We start from the raw sequence: 21214 nt of genomic DNA, 5'->3' as shown, positions 1-21214 counted from the left end.
TATATATATATATATATATATATATATATATGCATGTGAGCATAAGAAGTATGTTATTTGATTGTTGTTGAAAGATGATTGGAAATGATGTTGGATTATTCTTGTGCATGGTTGGATTATGTTAAATTGTGAAGGAATTTGGGGTGATGATGTAGTATTGATGATGTGGTATTGAAATGATGATTATATACATATACACACATAAACCTATTGTTCAAGTTGGTTTTTGGAATGTTTTGCAAATATTGGTAGTATGGAACTATGGAAGAGAATTGTGGTGTTGGGTTGCTAATACTAGATGCCAAACATTTCATTGTAGATAAGTGATTTGTAAAGGCGGGAAGTTGTGTTGAATTGGTATCTGAATCTACAACGAGGTATGTAAAGCATACTCTAACAATGTTCTTTGGCATGAAAACACCAATGTTCCATCAAGTAAGATTCCGAGGTTGTCCAAAAACATGTATTGTTCTACGTTACCAACGAAGTTGTTTCCATTCTATAAAGTGTCAAAATGTTTCATTGATATACCAAAAGACTCCTATTTCATTGTTGTGATATTGATGATTCTGAAACACATTGTTGATGTACCAATGAGTCTTTATTACATCGTTATTGTATAGAAGGCCTATTACTTGGTTCCTATTGATGTATCATTGTTTCAAAGTATCAAAAATGTGGTGGCGACCGAAATAACAATCTCAAAGATTAATTGAACTAAGTGATGGAAGTTCTCTCTTATCGGGTGGTATCCCAGGGGCATAAGCCTAGCATGGGTCGATCCCTATTTCATGTGTTTATGGGTGGTATCCCAGGGGCATAAGCCTAGCATGGGTCGATCCCAGTTGATATGTACTGGAGGCAGCCTAATGGTCACAGTACAGTACAGTAATGATTACAAAGACGATAAGAACGAAGGTAAAGTGATTGAATAAATACAATGTACAGGTTGTCACAAGTTCTAGTAAGTGTGGTCCACTCCTATTACGACTTATTCACTTGTTTCTGATTTCTATTAAGCTCCTATATCATATGTGATTATTTACAGCTTTACATACTCAGTACATATTTCGTACTGACGTCCCTCACGGGGGACCTGCATTTCATGCTGCAGGCACAGGTACCTCAGCTCATACACCGCACAAGTAGGAGCCAGGTCATACAGCTATTGTTGGTGAGCTCCAGTTTGCTTCGGAGCTTTCCGAGTCGGTTCCTTATGTTTTGTTATTGTACATGAGTCATGTGTGGGCAGGGGTTTGTCCCGACCCTAGTTATGTCATGTATATCCTAGAGGCTTTGTAGACATAAGGAAGGGTAAAGTCATGGAAGTTTATGTAGTGATGTTATATCTGTATATGTGGTGGCCCCGACGGCCAAGTATTATATATATATATATATATTTGCGCGTGTTGTGCTGATACAGGTAATGAGACCTTTCTATATGCAACGAAGTGCTGTCCAATTTTTTGGTGACATGTAAGGGAAAGTACAGGTATTTGAACGGGTTCTCCCGGGCCTTCTCGGCTTCGGGTGCCAGTCCGGCCCGACGGGATTTTGGGGCTTGACAAATATATGTTATGTTGTCTGTCAAATACTGAGTTTTGCTTTTATTCGCTGTTGATATGTGAACACAAGGATTAAGAAAGCTTGACCAAGTACCCTGGTTAAATCCATATTCCGACCTATGTTAGGAACATTAGGGTCGGGCAAGTGCAGCCATCAATGATGTTATGTGTCATATCATGAAGACTTCTTTTTTGTTATTCCCTTCCAATTTTCGATTTTCAGTCTCAGCGTGATATTTTCTTCAAAAGTTATCATATATTGGTTGCAAGGAAGTCTGCTATGTAAAGTTAATAGTTTACTTTATAACTATGTTTAACAGTTCAAAGTTTGCTTGAGCAATATTCACACAAGTATGTGATCTTTGGAGTGTGGACTAGATATGTGGTCTATGGGTCACTTAACTATAATTGAAATTTCGGGAAATACCAAATACCAAATGGTAGTAATATTTTTTACCAATTTCGAACCCAAATACCGTAATTTTAAAATTTTACTCCCAAACACCATCCTAAATACCAAATTACCGAATATCAATTACCAAATTTTTTGATTCGGTTCGGTAATTCGATTTTTGATATTTTATGCCACTCCTAATTTTGATCTATTCATTTGTCAAAAAAATTAAAAAACACAAGAATCGTAAAAAAAAAAAACGTAATATAAAATATGCTAAAAGAATTTGTAGTTCCATTCACCTTAAAGTCAATTGCACTAGAAGGAAGTAAATTTTTTCATTTCAAAATCTATGATTTTCTTGGATGTTCTAATAATTTTTACATGATAGTAAATAATTTAAATTTTTTAAAAATATATATGTAATCACTTTTTTATTTTAAATCAAAAATTCATATTTACTATGTATTAAGCGTAAAAAAGAGAAGTATGAATTATGTGTTATTGAATTATGGAGTTGAATAATTCAATTTCAACTCGAAACTCATAGAGTGAGACTACTCCTTCTTAGATTTTGAGTCTGGAATATTTTAAAAGTTTTCTCGTTGGATCTTACTCAATGCAAATTTAAAATTGTTATTTTACAATATGAATATCGAACATTGAATGAGAAACACAACAAACAAAACTCAAAATTTATTTATACTTGACATATACAACAATCGATTGTGTATTGTTTACTGATGAAAAAAGGAATAATGCATGCATGTAGTTGTCCCCTTCCGTCGTTCATTTTTACTTGTCATGCTCTAAGAACATAATTATTGATATGATCATTTTACTATACTATCCATACTAATTGATATAAGAGTATTATGTCTTGAAAATTGTGTGAAGAATAAATAATTAATGACATATATATATATATATATTAATATGTTAAAAGTAATAAATAAAAATAAAAAATCATGTTTGAAAAACGTGACAAGTAAAAGTTAATAAATGAATTTAATATTTTTACAAAAATAAAATAAAATATAGGAGATGATCAATTCACCACTTAATGCAAAGTCAAACAAAATATTCGTGTAACAAAAATATATATTTAGTAGTTGGGAAAAAGTTATTCGGATTAGTTATTCAATTATGTATGTGAGATAACTTATTTCATTATTATGGCGTAAATAATGAAATAAATAATCTCAATATTAACTAATATCTCACATTAAATATGAAATAAAATAGTTCATTATTTATTTCATGATTATTTATTCCCTATACCTTACACCACACACGATCCTTTACTATAATTTCATGAAATATGTCACAAAGTGATATGCATGCAAATTTTATTATTATTTTTATAATGATAAAAGATAAAAATTATTTATGATAGATTCTCGACTATTACTCATATTTAGTAAGCGTTTGGTCGTGAAAATTAAATTCTTTTGAAGTTGAAGTTGTGTTTAGCCAAAATAAATTAGAGTACTTTTATCAATATGGGTTGTGGTGTAATGGATGAGGTAGCTCCACCCTTAATTAAAGGTTGAGAGTTCGATTTTAGGCATGAAGAAAATTCTGTTGGAAGCATTACCCTTTGAATGGGGCCTTATCCGGTGTGAATTCAGATTAGTCGGGGGCTCGAATGTGGATACTGAATATTGGATGAGAAAAAAAAATTAGAGGGAATAATATATATCATATCATTATTAGGAGGAGAAGCCCACCTAGTGAAAAATCCCAAACCCACAAAGAGAAGAAGAAAAAGAAGCAGTAGCAGCAAAACCCCTTAACTGTGTGGCCTCTTTCGTCCATCCCACACACACAGACACATACCCAATAACCTAACTTTGACAGATCTGAAACAATAATCTATTTTGTCTCTCTTTTTCATAGAAAAAAGAGAAGAGAGTTGGGTTGTTCTTGTTGTTTAAGGACACCATGAGTAGTAGCAGAAACAATGGTGGAGTTGGGGTAGGGGTACAATCGATACCCGCAGGTTCAAGAAAGATGGTACAAAGCTTAAAGGAGATAGTGAACTGTCCTGAACCTGAGATCTATGCTGTCCTTAAAGAATGTAATATGGACCCTAATGAAGCTGTTAATAGGCTTCTTACTCAAGGTCCGACACCTTAAATTCTTTAATACCCTTTTCTGGGGTTTAGGGTTTTTTTGTGTTTTGGGATTTTTTTTTTCTTTTTGGATAAAGTAACTGTTTTTAGATACTGTGGTTTGTAAGGAACAGGAATAAGAAAAAATAGTTTTTTTTCATCCTTTCTTATAGGTCTTTGTTTAAGTTTCTTTAAGAATTAAGAAGTGACAATATGTTTTTTCTTGAGTGCAAGATTTGATTTTTATGATTTTTATTGAGTGCAAGATTTTATTTTTATGCTATATGTGGTAGTTAGTTTTCCAGTTTTTATTAAAAGATATGTTAGCTGATTGAGCATGCAGATATTTCATTGATTCTGATTAAAGAAGATGAAGAAAAAAAGGAAAATAGGGTCTTTTAAGGATTTTGTTATTCGGAGTACTAAGATTTCTCTTTTAATGCACTTTGTGCTAATTATTATCTTGGTGTTCTCTGGTTTAAAATACTCTTCTTTTATTCCCTTTGAGCACTGATTTTCATCTATCTGGTTTAATTTTTTTCAATTGAACTTCCCTTTCTTCTTTTGCGTGCGAGTGTCTTCTTTGGCTGCTTTTTCTTGAACTTTTAAATCAATGTTGTTGCAATTTTGGTTGTACTAGTGCTAAAGTCCATGTTAGGTAACTTTTGTTTTCCAAAACCGCGCGCTTTCCTTTGAGAAAGCATGTGTTTGCTTCTAGTTTCTCTCTTAATTAAAGCCCCAGCCCCCAGGAACTTATTACTTTTTGTGCTTCACTTTAAGAACAGTAGTAACTGCAGTTAGAAGTTCTTGTTCGGAGTTTGCTATCTTATAGGGGGTCCTAATGAATCATGTTTGCCTTCCTCCGTGCTCTTCTATGTTCTAATTTGTACCTGAGGTGATAATGTTTTTAGTTGTTTACTGCATGGTCTGCTTCCATCTCATTGAATGGTGAGCGGAATTTGTCAGTCATTTTGATCACCTTCTAATTGAAGTTCATTGATTGGCTAGATACTTTTCATGAGGTGAAGAGCAAACGTGAAAAGAGAAAAGAGGTTCGTAATCTTTACTTAGAGCAGGATCTAGACACAAAATTGGTTATGGATCTCTGATTTTAACTTCTTTTCCTTAATACCACCTGTTTCTATTGTAATTTATTTGATGTGAGATGAGGAAAAATAAGTCTACTCGGATCTCTTACTAACCTGGTTTAATGATTAACCTCTGATGGAATCCTGAATATTTAATCTGTTAAAAAAAGGAGAAAGTGAAAGATTCTTTATTTGGAAATTTGATCCGTAGAGCTTCCTTTTAGCAGGCACCTTATTCTTATTCTTGATGTGCCAATATCTCTTTCTGTTTTATACTAATAACTTATGGTGTATTATTCCTTTCCGAAAAAAAAAAAATGGTGCACTATGTTGTCTTGAGTTGTGTACCGAGGTTTCCTTTCCTCTTGATATGTTTTATGTCTATCAGATATCTTACATGCTCTAGCGGAATATTATAAGTGCGGAATATTATAAGTCCTTATTACGTAGCTTTCTTAAATGGCTTGTTCAGTTCTTCATTCTTCACTCATATTTATCTGTGATTCAGAGTAAGGATACGACTGAATCTAGGCCACGTGGTGCAATTAGCAACTCAGGCCGTGGCAGCAGGGGAGGTGCAGAACGATATGTTGGGCGTGGTGGGTCAGGTATATACATGATAATGTACAATCTTTTCAAACATAATCAAGTCAAGTTTTGCATAGTTCATCATGTCATCTCATGAAGGTATTGTTTTGTTTCTAACCACCCTTTCCAGAGTCTACCAAGCCCATTCCTGGATACAGAAAAGAGAATGGATCAAATACAAGTAATCTGACTTCTACTCCTGGAGTTTCTGGAAGTAACATAACCAGGAGGGCTACAACCATCAGGTTAGTAGTTTCAACTTCGTAAATGGTTTAGATTCTCCCAAAAGGACATCAGTTGCCTGTAGATGTTTGTGTTTTTGGTTCCAGCAGACTATTCTGTAGACCACAGTATGTTTCATTCTGTTGAAGTGTCTCGGCATTAATTTATTTAACTTAATAATTACAATCAGTAATCCATGTAATTGGATAGATTAATTTGAAAATTCTTTTCATGCACTTCAGTGAGCTATTCTCAAAATGCATGTGACAAAGCACACTTTGCTTGTGCTTTTAGGAGATGCATAGCAACATTCTCAATGCTTTTATGACATGTTACAGTGATGCTACTGCAAATGAAAGTAAAAAACCAGCACCTGCAGCAGTTGATGGTGTTTCATCAGTCTCACAGCATTCGTCTGGATATCAACCAACTTGGGGCGGGGTGCCCGGTCAAGTTTCCATGGCTGATATTGTGAAGATGGGTAGGCCGCAGAGCAAGGTGCCAAGTGTACCCAATGTATCTCACCACAATGTCAATGCCAACCAAAACCATACTCAGGGGCTCCCTTCCGGTGCATCACATCAAAATATTCAGTTCTCTGATGATCATACTGCCACTGAGGTACATCGAGAGCCACAGCAACTTTCAACTGATGAGGAATGGCCTCTAATTGAGCAGCCATCAGTTGCTAGTCAGCCGTCTATCTCGGAGCCTCCTGCTGCTTCAGAGCTGCATCCTGATCAAGCTAACTTGCCATATGACCGAATTAATCATCAAAATGAGATTGATGAAGTTCAGGGGACAGATAACTCCCCAATTGAAAATCGTGGTAGTTCTCCGAGCAGACAGTTGAAGGAGGATAATGCTGGAGATGCATCTCTTTATGAGAATGACCTCTACAGATATCAGAACCCGAATCATACTTTTGACCATGAACAAGGTATATCATAGTTTTGATTCGGCATATGCATTTCATTGTTGAAAATATTAGTATTTGTTGTCAAGTAGCTTGTGTAATAGTTCTTTTGACATGGTACTGGTGTTTTTTGTTTTTCTCCATAAGGGTTCCAGGCTTTGGCAAGTCTTTACTTCCCGTAAACTAAAGATTCTCCCTTCCCCCTTTCTATCATATATAATCCTTACATGTTTCATAGAGCAACTATACCGGCACATTGGATTTTAGGAATGCAATTCTTATGGTCTCCACTTGTTTGTCTCGTCACTTTTTGATGGTATGTAGCATAAGAAGCTTGTATGTTATAAACAACACACTCCTCCCAACTTTTTGTTTATCGTAGATTTTTTGTTGTGAAGGAACTTAAAATATCAATTTTTACTGCAACATGCGTATTTTGGTATTATTAATATTTTATTGACCGTGACTCCATACATTACTTGTTGGATTTACTGGGGCATCTGATGGATGTATAAAGAGGGAAACCTGGAGTGCTGATCACCACGATGTTTGGTTGTGTCAACACGATGTCATGCATATTAAGAGGTTCTACCCATGCAGTGTCAAATTAACCTCTTAAAGTTGAAGCTTGGTGTTCTTGCTTATGCCACCTTAGTTGAAAGAGAACAAAACTCTGACAAATCTCAGGCCACCTAGAAACTTCTCTCTTTCTTTCTTTCTTTCTCTCCTTTTTTTTTTTTTGGTGTGTACCGTGTTTTTTCTTTTTGGGGGTGGGGGGTGGGGGTGTATGCATGGGAGATGCTGGCTTGGAGGCGGATAAACCTGCTTTTCATATCATTATTTAGTCCCAATTTAGTGAAAAAGCATTGTAGTTTTACTGCATAGTCAATTCGTTATTGTTCCATTATATGGAGTTCTGTTACTTATAATCCTTTGGAATGTATAATTTTCGTTTAATAATGCTGTCATTATCTTGCAGTTGAAGATGTTAACGACTCTGTTTCATCAGTTGCTGCGAACTTGCAACAGTTAAATGTACAAGATGATAGAGGGTTGCCACCTGAGGGAGATGGTCCAGCTGTTGTTATTCCAGACCATCTTCAAGTTCAAAATGCAGACTGTTCACACCTGAGCTTTGGTAGCTTTGGCTCTGGTTTTGGTGGCTCCTTTTCGGGGCCTTTGGCATCTGCTCCAGTGACGAGTACTTTGGAAGATGCACCTAAGGAGGTGGATGGTTCACCAGTTGAGCACTTGGTATCCAGGTAGGCTTCCTTCTAAACTGTGGATTTTCTTAATTCATTGATGCTTTATCTAATTATATCAACATATAATGTAGAAATTATACTACGTTAACATATCAAAACTCTACTGGCATTTCCTCTACCTTGATAAGTGGGAATTTTCAATCATTTATTTTGCCTTAGAAATCTTATCTTATATTTGTTACTCAGATTAAGCCCTGGAGATGCAGATGATTTTGCCTCTGATTTTTACTAAATCAAACTACAAATATCCTTGCACTTTCTGTTAGTATTTTTCTAGCTGGTTTGGCCTAAATGTTCATCATATATGTCAATCAAATCAGTTTATACTATCCTTCCACCCCAAACAGCTAGTATCTGTATGAATCCTCTGTACCACTTCAGTGTATTCGTGACTCATTTCGTTCCAGTCAAATAATTTATCATTTAATACATGTGTGCAGCTTTTTCTCTGCTCCTTTATCGTGTAAGAGAAAGTTAGGAGTCCTCTAAAGCATACTAAACAGGACATTATTAAACTTCTATATAAACATATCCATGTTTTCAAGTATAAAATATCTATCTTACAGGATAACATTAATCATCCTATTGAGGTGTACAGACATTAATCTCCCTTGCAAAACATAGGAGCTGAAAGTATTCCTCTTAATTGTTTCTGTATCCTTATATTGCAGGGCTTCAGAATACTATGCGGATGAGTCTCTCAGTCATGCATCTGAGAGTAACTTATACCATAGAACTAATGCAAGTTCTGGAAATTATGATTCACCTTCTGCTTCACAGCCGGAACCTTTGAAAGCAGAAATAAATGAACAAGGAAATCAATATTCGTATCCCTCCTCTGCTGCTGGCTACGCGTATGAAAGTGCACAGCAGTTGACTGCAGCATTTAGTCAACCACAGACAAGTTCCCAGATGCAAAATCTTGCTCCTTTCTCTAATGTAATGGTAAGTTACCTCAATTGTCAAGGAAGTAAATGGTTTCTCTGCTTTTCATTTGATGTTTGCCTGTCCAGTTGCATAGCTGAAGTTTGAAGGCAAGTGTAGTGAGTATATTGGAGTGAATTCTACTTCTTTAAGAAAGTACAATGAACTTGATTCCTAGTATGCTTTTTGTCCCTGCGGGTGCAAGTGTTTGCTAACACAATCTCTTTTTCAACAACAACAACAACAACAACAACAAATCCAGTGTATTCCCACATAGTGAGGTCTGAAGGAGGGTAAGATGTACGCAGTCCATACCACTACTCCCGGGGAAGTAGCAAGGCTGTTTCCGATAGACCCCCGGCTCAAGACAAGGAATAGTAATCAAAGTCATACCAAAAAACATAGAACAAGACAAAACATAGAGACGCCACATACAGGGAAAGAGTAAACAAAGACTAGTAAACAATCGTAATACTACAAGCAACAAGAAATCATAAGAAGAATACTACACCCACCAAGTAAAGCCCTACCCTATCTACCTAAAATGGCACTAGCCTTCCATCCTAATACGCGTCCTCCAGATCTTCCTATCTAGGGTCATGTCCTCAGTAAGCCGTAACTGCTCCATGTCCCGCCTAATCACCTCTCTCCAATACTTCTTCGGCCTACCCCTGCCCCGTCTGAAATCATCCAAAGCAAGCCTCTCACACCTACGAATCGGTGCCTCCGTGCCCCTCCTCATCACGTGTCCGAACCATCTCAAACGAACCTCCCGCATCTTGTCCTCCACCGAAGCCACTCTAACCTTTTCTCGGATAGTCTCATTACGAACTCTATCTCCCCTAGTAAGCCCACATATCCAACGCAACATCCGCATTTCCGCCACCTTCAATTTCTGAATGTGAGAGTTCTTGACTGGCCAACACTCTGCTCCATACAACATGATCGGGTGGACTGCCACCCTGTAAAATTTGCCTTTAAGCTTGAGCGGCACCTTCTTATCATACAACACCCTCGAGGCGAGCTTCCACTTCATCCATCCCACCTCGATACGGTGAGAGACATCCTCGTCAATCTCACCATTCCCCTGAACCATGGACCCAAGATACTTGGAACTATCCCTCTTACACACCACCTGAGACTCCAGCCTTACTACCACGTCATCCCCATCCCTCGAGCCATCAAACTTACATTCCAAATACTCGGTCTTGTTCCTACTTAACTTGAACCCTTTAGACTCAAGGGTCTCTCTCCATAGTTCTAATTTATCATTCAGACCCCCTGAGTCTCATCAATCAAAACCACATCATCTGCAAAAAGCATACACCAGGGCACCTCGCCTTGAATACGCCGCCGCGTCAACACATCCATCACCAAAGCAAACAAAAACGGGCTAAGAGTAGATCCCTGATATAGCCCTGTCCTGACAGGGCCGTCCTCACCTGGGTCTTAGCTCCATCATACATGTCCTTGATTGCTCTGATATACGCCATCGGGACCCCACTCACCTCCAGGCATCTCCAAAGAACTTCCCTAGGGACTGTCGTATGCCTTCTCCAAGTCGATAAACACCATGTGCATATCCTTCTTTCTTTCCCTGTACTGTTCCACCAGTCTCTGAACCAGGTGAATTGCCTCCGTCGTCGAGCGCCCAAGCATAAATCCAGACCGAGAAATGTTCAGAATCACCACCCGCCGTCCTCACTTGGGTCTTAGCTCCATCATACATGTCCTTGAATGCTCTGATATACGCCATCGGGACCCCACTCACCTCCAGGCATCTCCAAAGAACTTCCCTAGGGACTGTCGTATGCCTTCTCCAAGTCGATAAACACCATGTGCAGATTCTTCTTTCTTTCCCTGTACTGTTCCATCAGTCTTCGAACCAGGTGAATTGCCTCGTCGAGCGCCCAAGCATAAATCCAAACTGGTTCTCTGAAATAGAGACTATCCTCCTCAACCTCAACTCGACCACTCTTTCCCAAATTTTCATAGTGTGACTCAATAACTTAATACCCCAATAATTGTTGCAAAACTGAATGTCACCCTTATTCTTATACAGAGGGATCATAGTGCTCCACCTCCATGCGTCGGGCATTTTCGCCGACTTGAAAATGCCGTTAAACAAATCAGTCAACCACCTTAAACCATTCTCTCCATTCTCTCCAGCAAACTTCCAAAAATCCACAGGGATCTCATCAGGCCCCGTCGCCCTACCCCTTTGCATCCTGCGAACAGCCTCTCAGCGATAGATCAGTTGGTACCTTTAAGCAAAATTGATAATATAGATCAGTATATGAGTTTTCTATATCTCATAGGAGGAAGAGTTGCATATTTGATGTAGTTCAGTATCTTTTGGTCTTTCTGGAGGCGTATATTTTTATATCTTCTTGGTACCTTTATGATTAAAAAAAATATAGCTCTTACACCATTAAGTAAATAATTTTGCAATTATACATGAGGCTCTTCAATTAACTAAACTGAGTAATTCATCGAGGTTTATTAGAATGAAAGATGACTGAAAATCCTTTTTTTTTTTTTTTTTAAAAACTTATTATATAGTGAGTTATTTCATGTACACTTGGAAAACTGTGTTTCTCTTGTGATCCTTTGACCTCTTTCATGGGATTTTCTCAGGAAAAACCTGAAAGTTAAGAATTTCCTGCTGCTTAATCTGTATTTTAAGTCGATAAATATGAAATCACAGTGGCAAACATATGAAATCTAAGTCTGAACCACCACTGCGGAGGCGCTTTGTGCAAGTGGTTATTTGCTATTTTTCGTAATGTATCTATATTCTTTCAGGAATTTGTTTTACCCAAGGGTGTGGCCTAGTGGTCAATGAAGTAGGTTGAGAACCTGAGGTTTCAGGTTCAAATCTGGCTGAGGCAAAAAACACTAGGTGATTCTTCCCATCTGTCCTGTCCTAGCCTTGTCCTAGCCTTGGTGGACAGAGTTACCTGGTATTTGTTGTTGGTGGGAGGTGGCAGGTATCCCATGGATTTAGTCGAGGTGCACGAAAGTTGTGCCGGACACCACTGTTATCTTTAAAAAAAAAGAAAGATAAAACCTACGATTCCTGCTTCTCCCATGGGAGGAAGGGTGGTAGGCCAATGTGTACAGTAGAAGCAAAATAGGAACATCTAAGTTACCATTTCATTTGTTAGAGAGCCTTACACCAGAATTTCTACATTGAGGTGTTCTCATTTCGCTGTTTGCTTGAGCAGGCATACACAAATTCATTGCCTAGTACCTTGTTGGCTGCTAATGTTCATGCTGGTCGTGAATCTGATCTTTCATACTCACCATTTTCTGCAACACAAGCAATGGCTATGAAATATGGCAGCTCTGCTTCTTCAATTGGTGGTTCAACAATTTCCATGCCTGAGGTAATGCTATCCTGATGAAGCTAATTGATTCTTCATAGTGAATGTCTATTTACTCATCTCCACTTGGTATATTGCTCATGACTTGCTGCTTGTCAGTATTTTCATGTAATGTCATTAGCATAACATGTAGCTTTTTGTATGCTCTTGAAGTAATTTTAGTGGTTATAGTTGTTTATTTGTGTATGATGAAAATGTTGTACATTATAGATATAGTTGCATCCAACACTTGTGGGATCTCTCAATATTGGGGATGATATCTGCTATTGGAATTAAAAATTTGAATGTCATCTCTCTTATTGTCCATCCAAATGTTTGTGAGCAGCCAACTGTTGCCATTTTGTAAAATCTCTACAGTGAAAAATGTATACAAAGAGAATAGTTACTTGTCATGGATTTGCAGAGTATTTCAAAGGAAGACTTGATATAGTTGTGTGGTAAAGTTTAGAGGCTCTTTCTTGCCGAGTGGAGGAAAGGAAAATTGTCCTTCGAAAATTAGGAAAGGAGGCCGAAGTTGTGTATAATTTTCTTGGAATAAAGCTATATTTTGGTTTTCCTTGTCAAAAAGATTTAGTACCTTTGGGTCTTTAGAAAAACTGTCCTTTTGGTTTTGTCATGTACGATTTTCTTGTGGGTTGTTCCAAAACAAAGGGTAATTAGCTGTCGTCCCTTCGGGGAAATTGGAACGATACAGAGAAAGGGTAATTAGTTGTTAATAACCTGGAATATAAAGACATGACCCTTGATAGGAAGGTGTGGAGGGCTCGGATTAGGGTAGAGGGTTAGTGGGTAGGAGTTCGGCCATGTTAGTAGCGATGAGTGATTGGTTTGTATCTGCGCTTGATTTGTATTGTTCGTGGTGTTTCGGTGATGTATATGATTTTGAATAGATAGTTTCTTGTTTCCTTTATTATCTAGCAGTGTGTTATCCCGTTTTGTTGTGTGCTTACCGTGGTGTGCCAGGGTCGGGGGTTCGAAACGCCCCTCCAGCGAAGTTGGGGTGAGGGCGCGTAGGTCAGGCCCGGAGTGGTCCCTCCCCTCCCCGACACCTACGGAGTAGGTATGAACCGGGTCGTCCCCGTTTGTTTGTTATACTGTTATCTGTCATGAGCCGAGGGTCTATCGGAAACAACCTCTCTACTTCATCTGAGTAGTGGTATGGACTGCGTACACTTTACCCTTCCAAGACCCCTACTTTGTGGGAATACACTGGGTATGTTGATGTTGTTGTAACCTGGAATATAAAGATTCTCAATTGAAGTTGCTAAATTCGATACCTATAAGACCTACATAAATATTGATTCCTCAAAGAGGAGTGTTGGTTGAAATTCAATCGGCGATTCATATAAAAGCTAATGTATAACTCTATTATAGCTTTCCTTTATTATGGAAAGGTGTTGTAAGATAGGACAGAGCGTTTTTCTAACTTGTCTTCCTTTCTAAAGTAGCAAGTTCAATGATTTGCTCTCTCTCTTATTTTTGTTGTGTACATCATTGGTTTTTTCTTTATACTTTGCAGTCTTTGAAGACTGCTGGTTTTCCATCAGCACAGCCTACCCAGCAGACACTTGCTGGAACTAGTGCCACCACTGGACCTACTGTGCCGCAACATCTTGCTGTGCATCCATATTCCCAACCATCACTACCTTTGGGACCATTTGCTAACATGATCAGTTATCCCTTTATGCCTCAGAGTTACACATATATGCCATCTGCATTTCAGCAGCCATTTGCTGGTAACAGTAATTATCATCAGTCACTGGCGGCAGTGCTCCCCCAATATAAGAACAGTGTTTCAGTCAGCAGCTTACCTCAGTCAGCCAGTGTTGCTTCTGGGTATGGTGGTTTTGGAAATACAGCAAGTATCCCTGGTAACTTCCCAATGAACCCCCCTGCCGCTGCTCCCTCTGGTACTAACTTGAGTTACGATGATATGTTGAGCTCGCAGTACAAGGATACCAATCATTTAATGTCTCTTCAGCAGGTAAGCATTTCATTTGCTATAACTGTTAAATTCTTTGAAGTCAAATAGTATACTACTACAGATTGCTGTTGATTCTCCTTTTTCTTAATACTAGGTTTTGATGCTAAATGGACTAATAGTTTTTATAGCACTGCTTTGCTCTGGTTAATTTCATTTGTTTAGCTCCACTTTTCCTGAAATGAAGAATGCTGCATTTCTTGTGCTAGCTGTATTGTGTTGTTTCAGCATTTGCTCAACAAACCCTCTCCTTCCTTTGCTTGAATTCAAGGTAGCTCATGTATATGTTTATTCTCCCTTTCTTTCAGAACGAGAACTCAGCTATGTGGCTTCACGGACCTGGTTCAAGGACAATGTCAGCTCTTCCTGCTAACACCTATTATGGTTTTCAAGGTCAAAACCAGCAGAGTGGTGGATTTAGGCAAGCTCAACAGCCACTGCAAAATCATGGATCATTGGGCTACCCAAATTTCTACCACTCTCAGGGTGGGATCTCATTAGAACACCAACAGCAAAATCCGAGAGATGGGTCATTGGGCGGCGGATCCCAAGGCCAGCCGAAACAGTCTCAACAGCTATGGCAAAACGGCTACTAATCTCCTACTGCCTCCTGCTTTTTTGGAGTCTTGTAGCGAGTGAAAGAGTGGCCTTTCAGGATGTTGCTTTGGAAGTAGTAACTAAAATGCACAATCGATTGGTTGCTTCCCTGTGCCTCGAGGTTGTACTTTACGTGTTTGTCATCAGTTAAATGTAACGTAGGATGTTAGCTAACGTCGTGCTAGTGGACTTTTGTCTTTTTTTTTCCCCTCGTTAACTCTTTGTTACTACACAGTTAACCCCTTTGTTTCTTTATTTATAGTGAGAAGTGTTCTGTTTCCACTAGATATGCGTTGACATCCATCTTTGTTTCACGTTATATGGATTCGTAACTTAATTTAGTGGCTAACGTTAACCTCCTACTTCTGCGGAGCCTAATATTCCTGGCAATATGGGGTGGGATTTGCCAAGATCTCCCTTTGTTTGAAAATATAGTAGTATTGAAGATGTTTAGTTTTATGCTTCAGTCCTTAAAAATGGTGTAGGGGTCCCCTCAAAAATTGCTTTTTGATTGTGTCAAATTTTAGAATTGATGAATCCTTTTTATTGAAGTGGAGTTGGGTCAAATTTGCCCGTGCAATATGAAATTGAGTTGCTTTGCCCTCCATTGGATTTTTGGTCTGGGAAGATATCTTACTTCTCTTGCAAAAGGAACATGGTACCATTCCTTTTTAATTGCTCTCCTGTTTTTTCTTGCTAATTTGACAAGTTTTAAATTTAAATTATATTAGATTAATTTAATTTCTAAATTAAAATTTTAGATATTTAAAATGTATGCAAAAGTACTATAAATTGTAATTTTTCTTTTTCTTTTTTTTCAATTTGATTAAGAAATACATTTTAAAATATTGGTCAAAATTTATATGTTTGATTGTAAAAATAAAAAGGAAAAATTTCAGAAATAGCAACTATAGAGCCTTAGTTATAATTTTTATAGCAACAATTTTATAATTACGAAAAATAGCAAATTATATTTTGTATTTAAGTAAACTGCTCTGATATACAAATACATATACAACAAGATTTACTTTCATTGTTTTACTCAAATTAGTTGAGTTAAAAAAAGAATAATTAACCATCAAATTAAATTTTCATAAATTACTCTTATTTAAATTAATAGATTCTTTTTTCAAATCAAACTCAAATATGAAGATTATTATTTTCATGATCTTCAAAATTTCAAAATATCATTTTCTTATATCTCTAATTATTTTTTCGTTAGTTTTTTCATTTTTTTAATCTTTTTTTTAATTTCTTTTTCTTTTTCATTTTTTTCTTTCCACTTTATTTTCTCTCTTCTCCTTCTCTTCCATTTTTTTCCTTCTTCTTTTTTTATTTATTTATTTCTTTTTTCGTTTTTTTCCTTTTCCTATATTTTTTTTCGTTTTCTTCTTCTTTTAATTCTTTTTTGCTTTTGTTTTTAAACTTCTATTTCTAGTTTCTATTTCTCTTTCTTATTTTTTTTTTCGAATTTTTATTTTTCGTTTTTGTTTTTTTTTTACTCTTTTATCTCTATCTTTTATTTTTAAAAGACAAATATCTATATCATATACACATATTAAAAAAATATACAAAATAAATAGACATACAGATCTGCATATGTATTTACGGTTAAAAACATACATATATATCTGCATATGTATTTACAGAAATACATATCTGACTCATATATATATATATATAAACATATAGGACACAAAATCTCTATAACAAAATGACAATTATATACATATAATAGGTAATAAAAAAATACACATACATATCTTAAAACAGTAAAAGAAAACAAATAAGTACATATGTTATCCTCTAAAATGACATAGTATGTACAATTCAAAGACAAATCCAACACCGTATAAAATACATATAGCTCTGCATATGTATTTACAGAATGCATACCTTATCTATATGTATATTCTTATTTTATATGAGTCACATTTGTATTTAGCAAATACATATGAAGATATATAGTATAGTTATGTTTGTTATTGTTTAATATGAATATAATATGTATTTCGTAAATACATATAATATTTTGTACTGTAAATACATATCCAGATCTGTATGACTATATATTTTGTATGTTTTTTGAACATGTGTATGTGATATACATATTTGTCTTTTCAAAAATAAAAGTTAGAGATAGAAGAGTAAAAAAATAAAAAAAAACAAAAATATAAAAAGAAAAAAATGAACAAAAGAGAAGTGAAAAAGGAAGAAAGAGAAATAGAAGTGTAAAAATAAAATAAAAAAAGAAACAAAATAAAATAGAAAAAAAGAAGAAAATGAAAATAGAAAAAGAAGAAAAAGATACGAGAAAGGAAAAAAAAAAGAAAACGAAAAAGAAAAAAAAAGAGAAATAGAAGAGAGAAAATAAAGTGGAAAGAAAAAAATGAAAAAGAAAAAGAAATCAAAATAAAAAAATAAAATGATAAAAATAAGATGAAAAAAACTAACAAGAAAAAAAAGGTAGAGATATAAGAGAGCGAAAGACATATTTTATTTTGAAATCTTGAAGATCATGGAGATAATTATCTTCAAATATGAAAAAAAAAATGAAAAAGAAAAAAAAAAGAGAAATAGAAGAGAGAAAATAAAGATGAAATAAGAAAATAAAAATAAAATAAAATAAAATAATAACATAAAATGATAAAAAAATAAGATGAAAAAAAAAAGGGTAAAATATATGGTTATATTTGGAGGAGGTGAAATAGTGGAGTGAAAATAGAAAAATGTAAAGTAGTGAGAGTAAAACATGCACTTGCCTAGTTAATGAATAAAATAATGCTACTCTTGCTATAAACTGTAATTTGACAAAAGTGTTACTATTTATTGTATTTATAGTCTTAAGTATGTTACAAGGGAGCAATTAAAAAGGAACGGAGGGAGTAGGATAACTGACTATTCACGAAATTTAGTTCCAACTTAATTGAATTAAGAGAAATATATAATATGTAATATATAGGGGTAAAGCAGTAATTTAATATATTCTTATTTTACCTAATAATCCAATAAGAAAAAATTGAAATCGAACCAATAACCCAATAAAAAAATTTATGAAATCACTAAAAAATTGTTAACTCAATAACCTAATACAATAAATCAACATTTTTATTGATTCAATTTATTGGTCGATTTGATTTTTATACACCGCTAATTTAGAGTGGAAAATGAAAACAAGTTTTTGGAGTTTTTCGGATATCAGAATTCAACTGTTTTACAAAATTTTATGGTCAAACACATTTCTAAAATTCAACTCTAGAAAAAAAAAGAATATTTGAAAAAGAAATCAATCTTAGGGGAGACCATTCGAATCGTTTAATTGATGAAGTAATATTCATGTCCAAACACCTACATAAGTATCATATTATTACAACAACAACACACCCAGTGTATTCCTACACAATGGGGTCTGGGGAAGGTAAGATGTACACAGTCCATACCACTACCTCCGGAGAGATAGCAAGGCTGTTTTCGATAGACCCCAGCTCAAGACAGAGAATAATAAATAAATTCATAATAAAAGCATGAAAAAAGATGACACAACAGAGATAAGACCTCCACACCTTCCTATCCAGGGTCATGTCCTCGGTAAGCTGTAACTGCTTCATGTCACGTCTAATCACCTCTCTCTAATACTTCTTCGGCCTACCCCTACCCTGCCTGAAGCCATCCAAAGCTAGCCCTCTCATACCTACGAACTGAGGAATCCGTGCCCCTCCCCATCACATGCCCAAACTATATCAGTCGAACTTCCCGTATCTTGTCCTCCATCGAAGCCACTCCAACCTTCTCACGGACAGTCTAATTCCTAACCCTATCACCCCTAGTAAGCTCACACATCCAATGCAACATCTGCATTTCTGCCACATTCAGTTTTTGAACATGAAAGTTCTTGACTGGCCAATACTCCGCTCCGTACAACATGGACGACTGGACTGCCACTCTATAGAAATTGCCTTTCAGTTTGGGCGGCACCTTCTTATCACATAATACTCCCGAGGCGAGCCTCCACTTCATCCAACCTCCCCCAATATGATGAGAGATATCCTCACCAATCTCACCATTTTCCTGAATCATCGACCTGAGATACTTAAAAGCTATCCCTCCTACAAATAACCTGGGACCCCAACCTCATTACCCTGTCGTCCTCCTGCCTCAAGTCATTAAACTTGCATTCCATATACTCAGTCTTGCTCCTACTCAACATAAACCCTTTAGACTCAAGGGTTTGTCTCCAAACCTCCAATTTATCATTCACACCTCCCCGCATCTCATCCATCAAAACAACATCATCTGCAAAAAAATACACCAAGGCACCTCACCTTAAATACGCCGCGTCAACACATTCATCACCACCGCAAACAAAAATGGGCTAAGAGTCGATCCCTGATACAACCCCATTAAAATAAAAAAATACTTTGAATCTCCTCCGCCGTCCTCACCTGAGTCTTTGCTCCCTCATATATGTCCTTAATCGATCTAATGTACGCCACCGGGATCCCACTCACCTCCAAGTATCTCCAAAGCACCTCTGTAGGAACTTTGTCGTATGCTTTCTCCAAGTCGATAAACACCACGTGCACGTCATTCTTAGTCGATAAACACCACGTGCACGTCATTCTTCCTTTCCCTATATAGCTTCACCAGTCTCCGTACCAAATGAATTGCCTCCGTCTTCAAGTGCCCGGGCATAAATCCAAACTGATTCTCCAAAATAGACACTATCCTCCTCAACCTCTGCTAGACCACTCTTTTCTAAATCTTCATCGTGTGACTCAACAACTTAATACCCCTATAGTTGGTGCAATTCCGGATGTCAACCTTGTTCTTATATAGAGGAGTCATGGTACTCCATCTCTAAGCCTCGGGTATTTTCGCAGTCTCAAAGATGCCGTTAAACAACTTCGCCAATAACCTTACTCCAGTCCCGCCTGTAAACTTTAAAAAATCCACAAGAATCTCGTCCGACCCCGTCGCCCTGCCCCTCCCCATCCTGCGAATAGCCTTGCTGACCTCCTCCACCATAAAATTCCTATAATAGCTAAAATCACGACGCCCCTCCGAGTGCTCCAGCTCCCCTATGTAACGACCCAAAATCGCCTCCCGGGACATCACACGGTGCTTTAAGGCTACAAGTAGCCCCAAGCTAACTCTTTGAGTCATTTTCTACTAATAACATCCATTTCAAGATGACATAATTCAAACACTATCATAGTCATATCATAAGAAAGGAAAGACGGGGATAAATACTAGGTCCAAACGACCACAATACTAGAAATCTCAACACAACCACAATCTGATAACTTAGTCTGACGAAGCCTCTACAAATCCATGAACTAGAGAGCCGTTGGGACAGGTCCCCAATTGACTCAGAATGAACTAAAAATAATAACACAGTCTCTCAAATACTGAAAACATCTGAAGATTGGTCCTCGAACCATGAGGACTCACCACTGTAAAAATGTAGGCAAGGTACTCGGAAATCACGGATGAGGCTGGGACTGAGCACCTGAACCTACATTATAAGATAATGTAGCACATAGACGTATATGTGGATCAGCCCTTGAAAATGTACTAAGTATATGAGGGTGAATGCATTTATATAAAACAGTATAAAACTTCTTCAATCAATTCATACATGCAATATGGGACGACTCACATGGCTTGAATAAGTATAAAATGTAAAGCTCATAAATCATGTAGGATGGAACATGTAACACAAATCTCGTGAGTCATCATACTTTAACTTTGAAATCGGAAATCTCCTCTTATTCTCAACACTCAAACGATAAAGGATCTTTAAACAATACTTTCAACTCATTCATATGTCTCATGGAGAGTAAACTTCTTTAATGTTCAAGAACTCATAACTCTTTTGAACTCCAATACTTGGAATTTGAAATCATATAACTTTGAAACATACTCGAAGGCATTTCATTCACTTTAGAAAAATATCTCATTTCAAGCTTTAGGGAAATCATTCTATCTTAATGGAAAGATACTCTAGTTTAGGGAAATCACTCAACTCAAAGCTTTAGAGAAAATACTATATCAAGGGAGAATACATTCGTTTACAGAAATAACCCATCTTAAGGAAATACTTTAGCTAGGGAACAATTTTGCAACTTTACTATTTGGAAAATAGCTTATAGCAAGGGAAATTACTTTAGTTTT

At 36.5% G+C, this 21214-nt stretch overlaps 1 protein-coding gene across 1 annotated transcript; it reads left to right on the top strand.

The window, feature by feature from the left end:
- The first annotated feature begins 3678 nt into the window (after window positions 1-3678).
- Window positions 3679-15325, top strand: LOC107858061 (GBF-interacting protein 1-like). Its single transcript, XM_047406762.1, has 10 exons — window positions 3679-4084; window positions 5082-5125; window positions 5670-5769; window positions 5880-5994; window positions 6310-6911; window positions 7867-8149; window positions 8824-9097; window positions 12304-12465; window positions 13982-14446; window positions 14752-15325. Exons 1-10 carry the CDS (start codon window positions 3904-3906, stop codon window positions 15037-15039), a joined length of 2514 nt encoding a protein of 837 aa, XP_047262718.1. The 5' UTR covers window positions 3679-3903; the 3' UTR covers window positions 15040-15325.
- Window positions 15326-21214: the final 5889 nt, after the last annotated feature.

This window comes from Capsicum annuum, chromosome 2, assembly GCF_002878395.1.
Source record: "Capsicum annuum cultivar UCD-10X-F1 chromosome 2, UCD10Xv1.1, whole genome shotgun sequence".
Taxonomy (NCBI): domain Eukaryota; kingdom Viridiplantae; phylum Streptophyta; class Magnoliopsida; order Solanales; family Solanaceae; genus Capsicum; species Capsicum annuum.
Note: the sequence above shows the minus strand (reverse complement) of the source record. Positions and strands in the feature narration are given on the sequence as shown.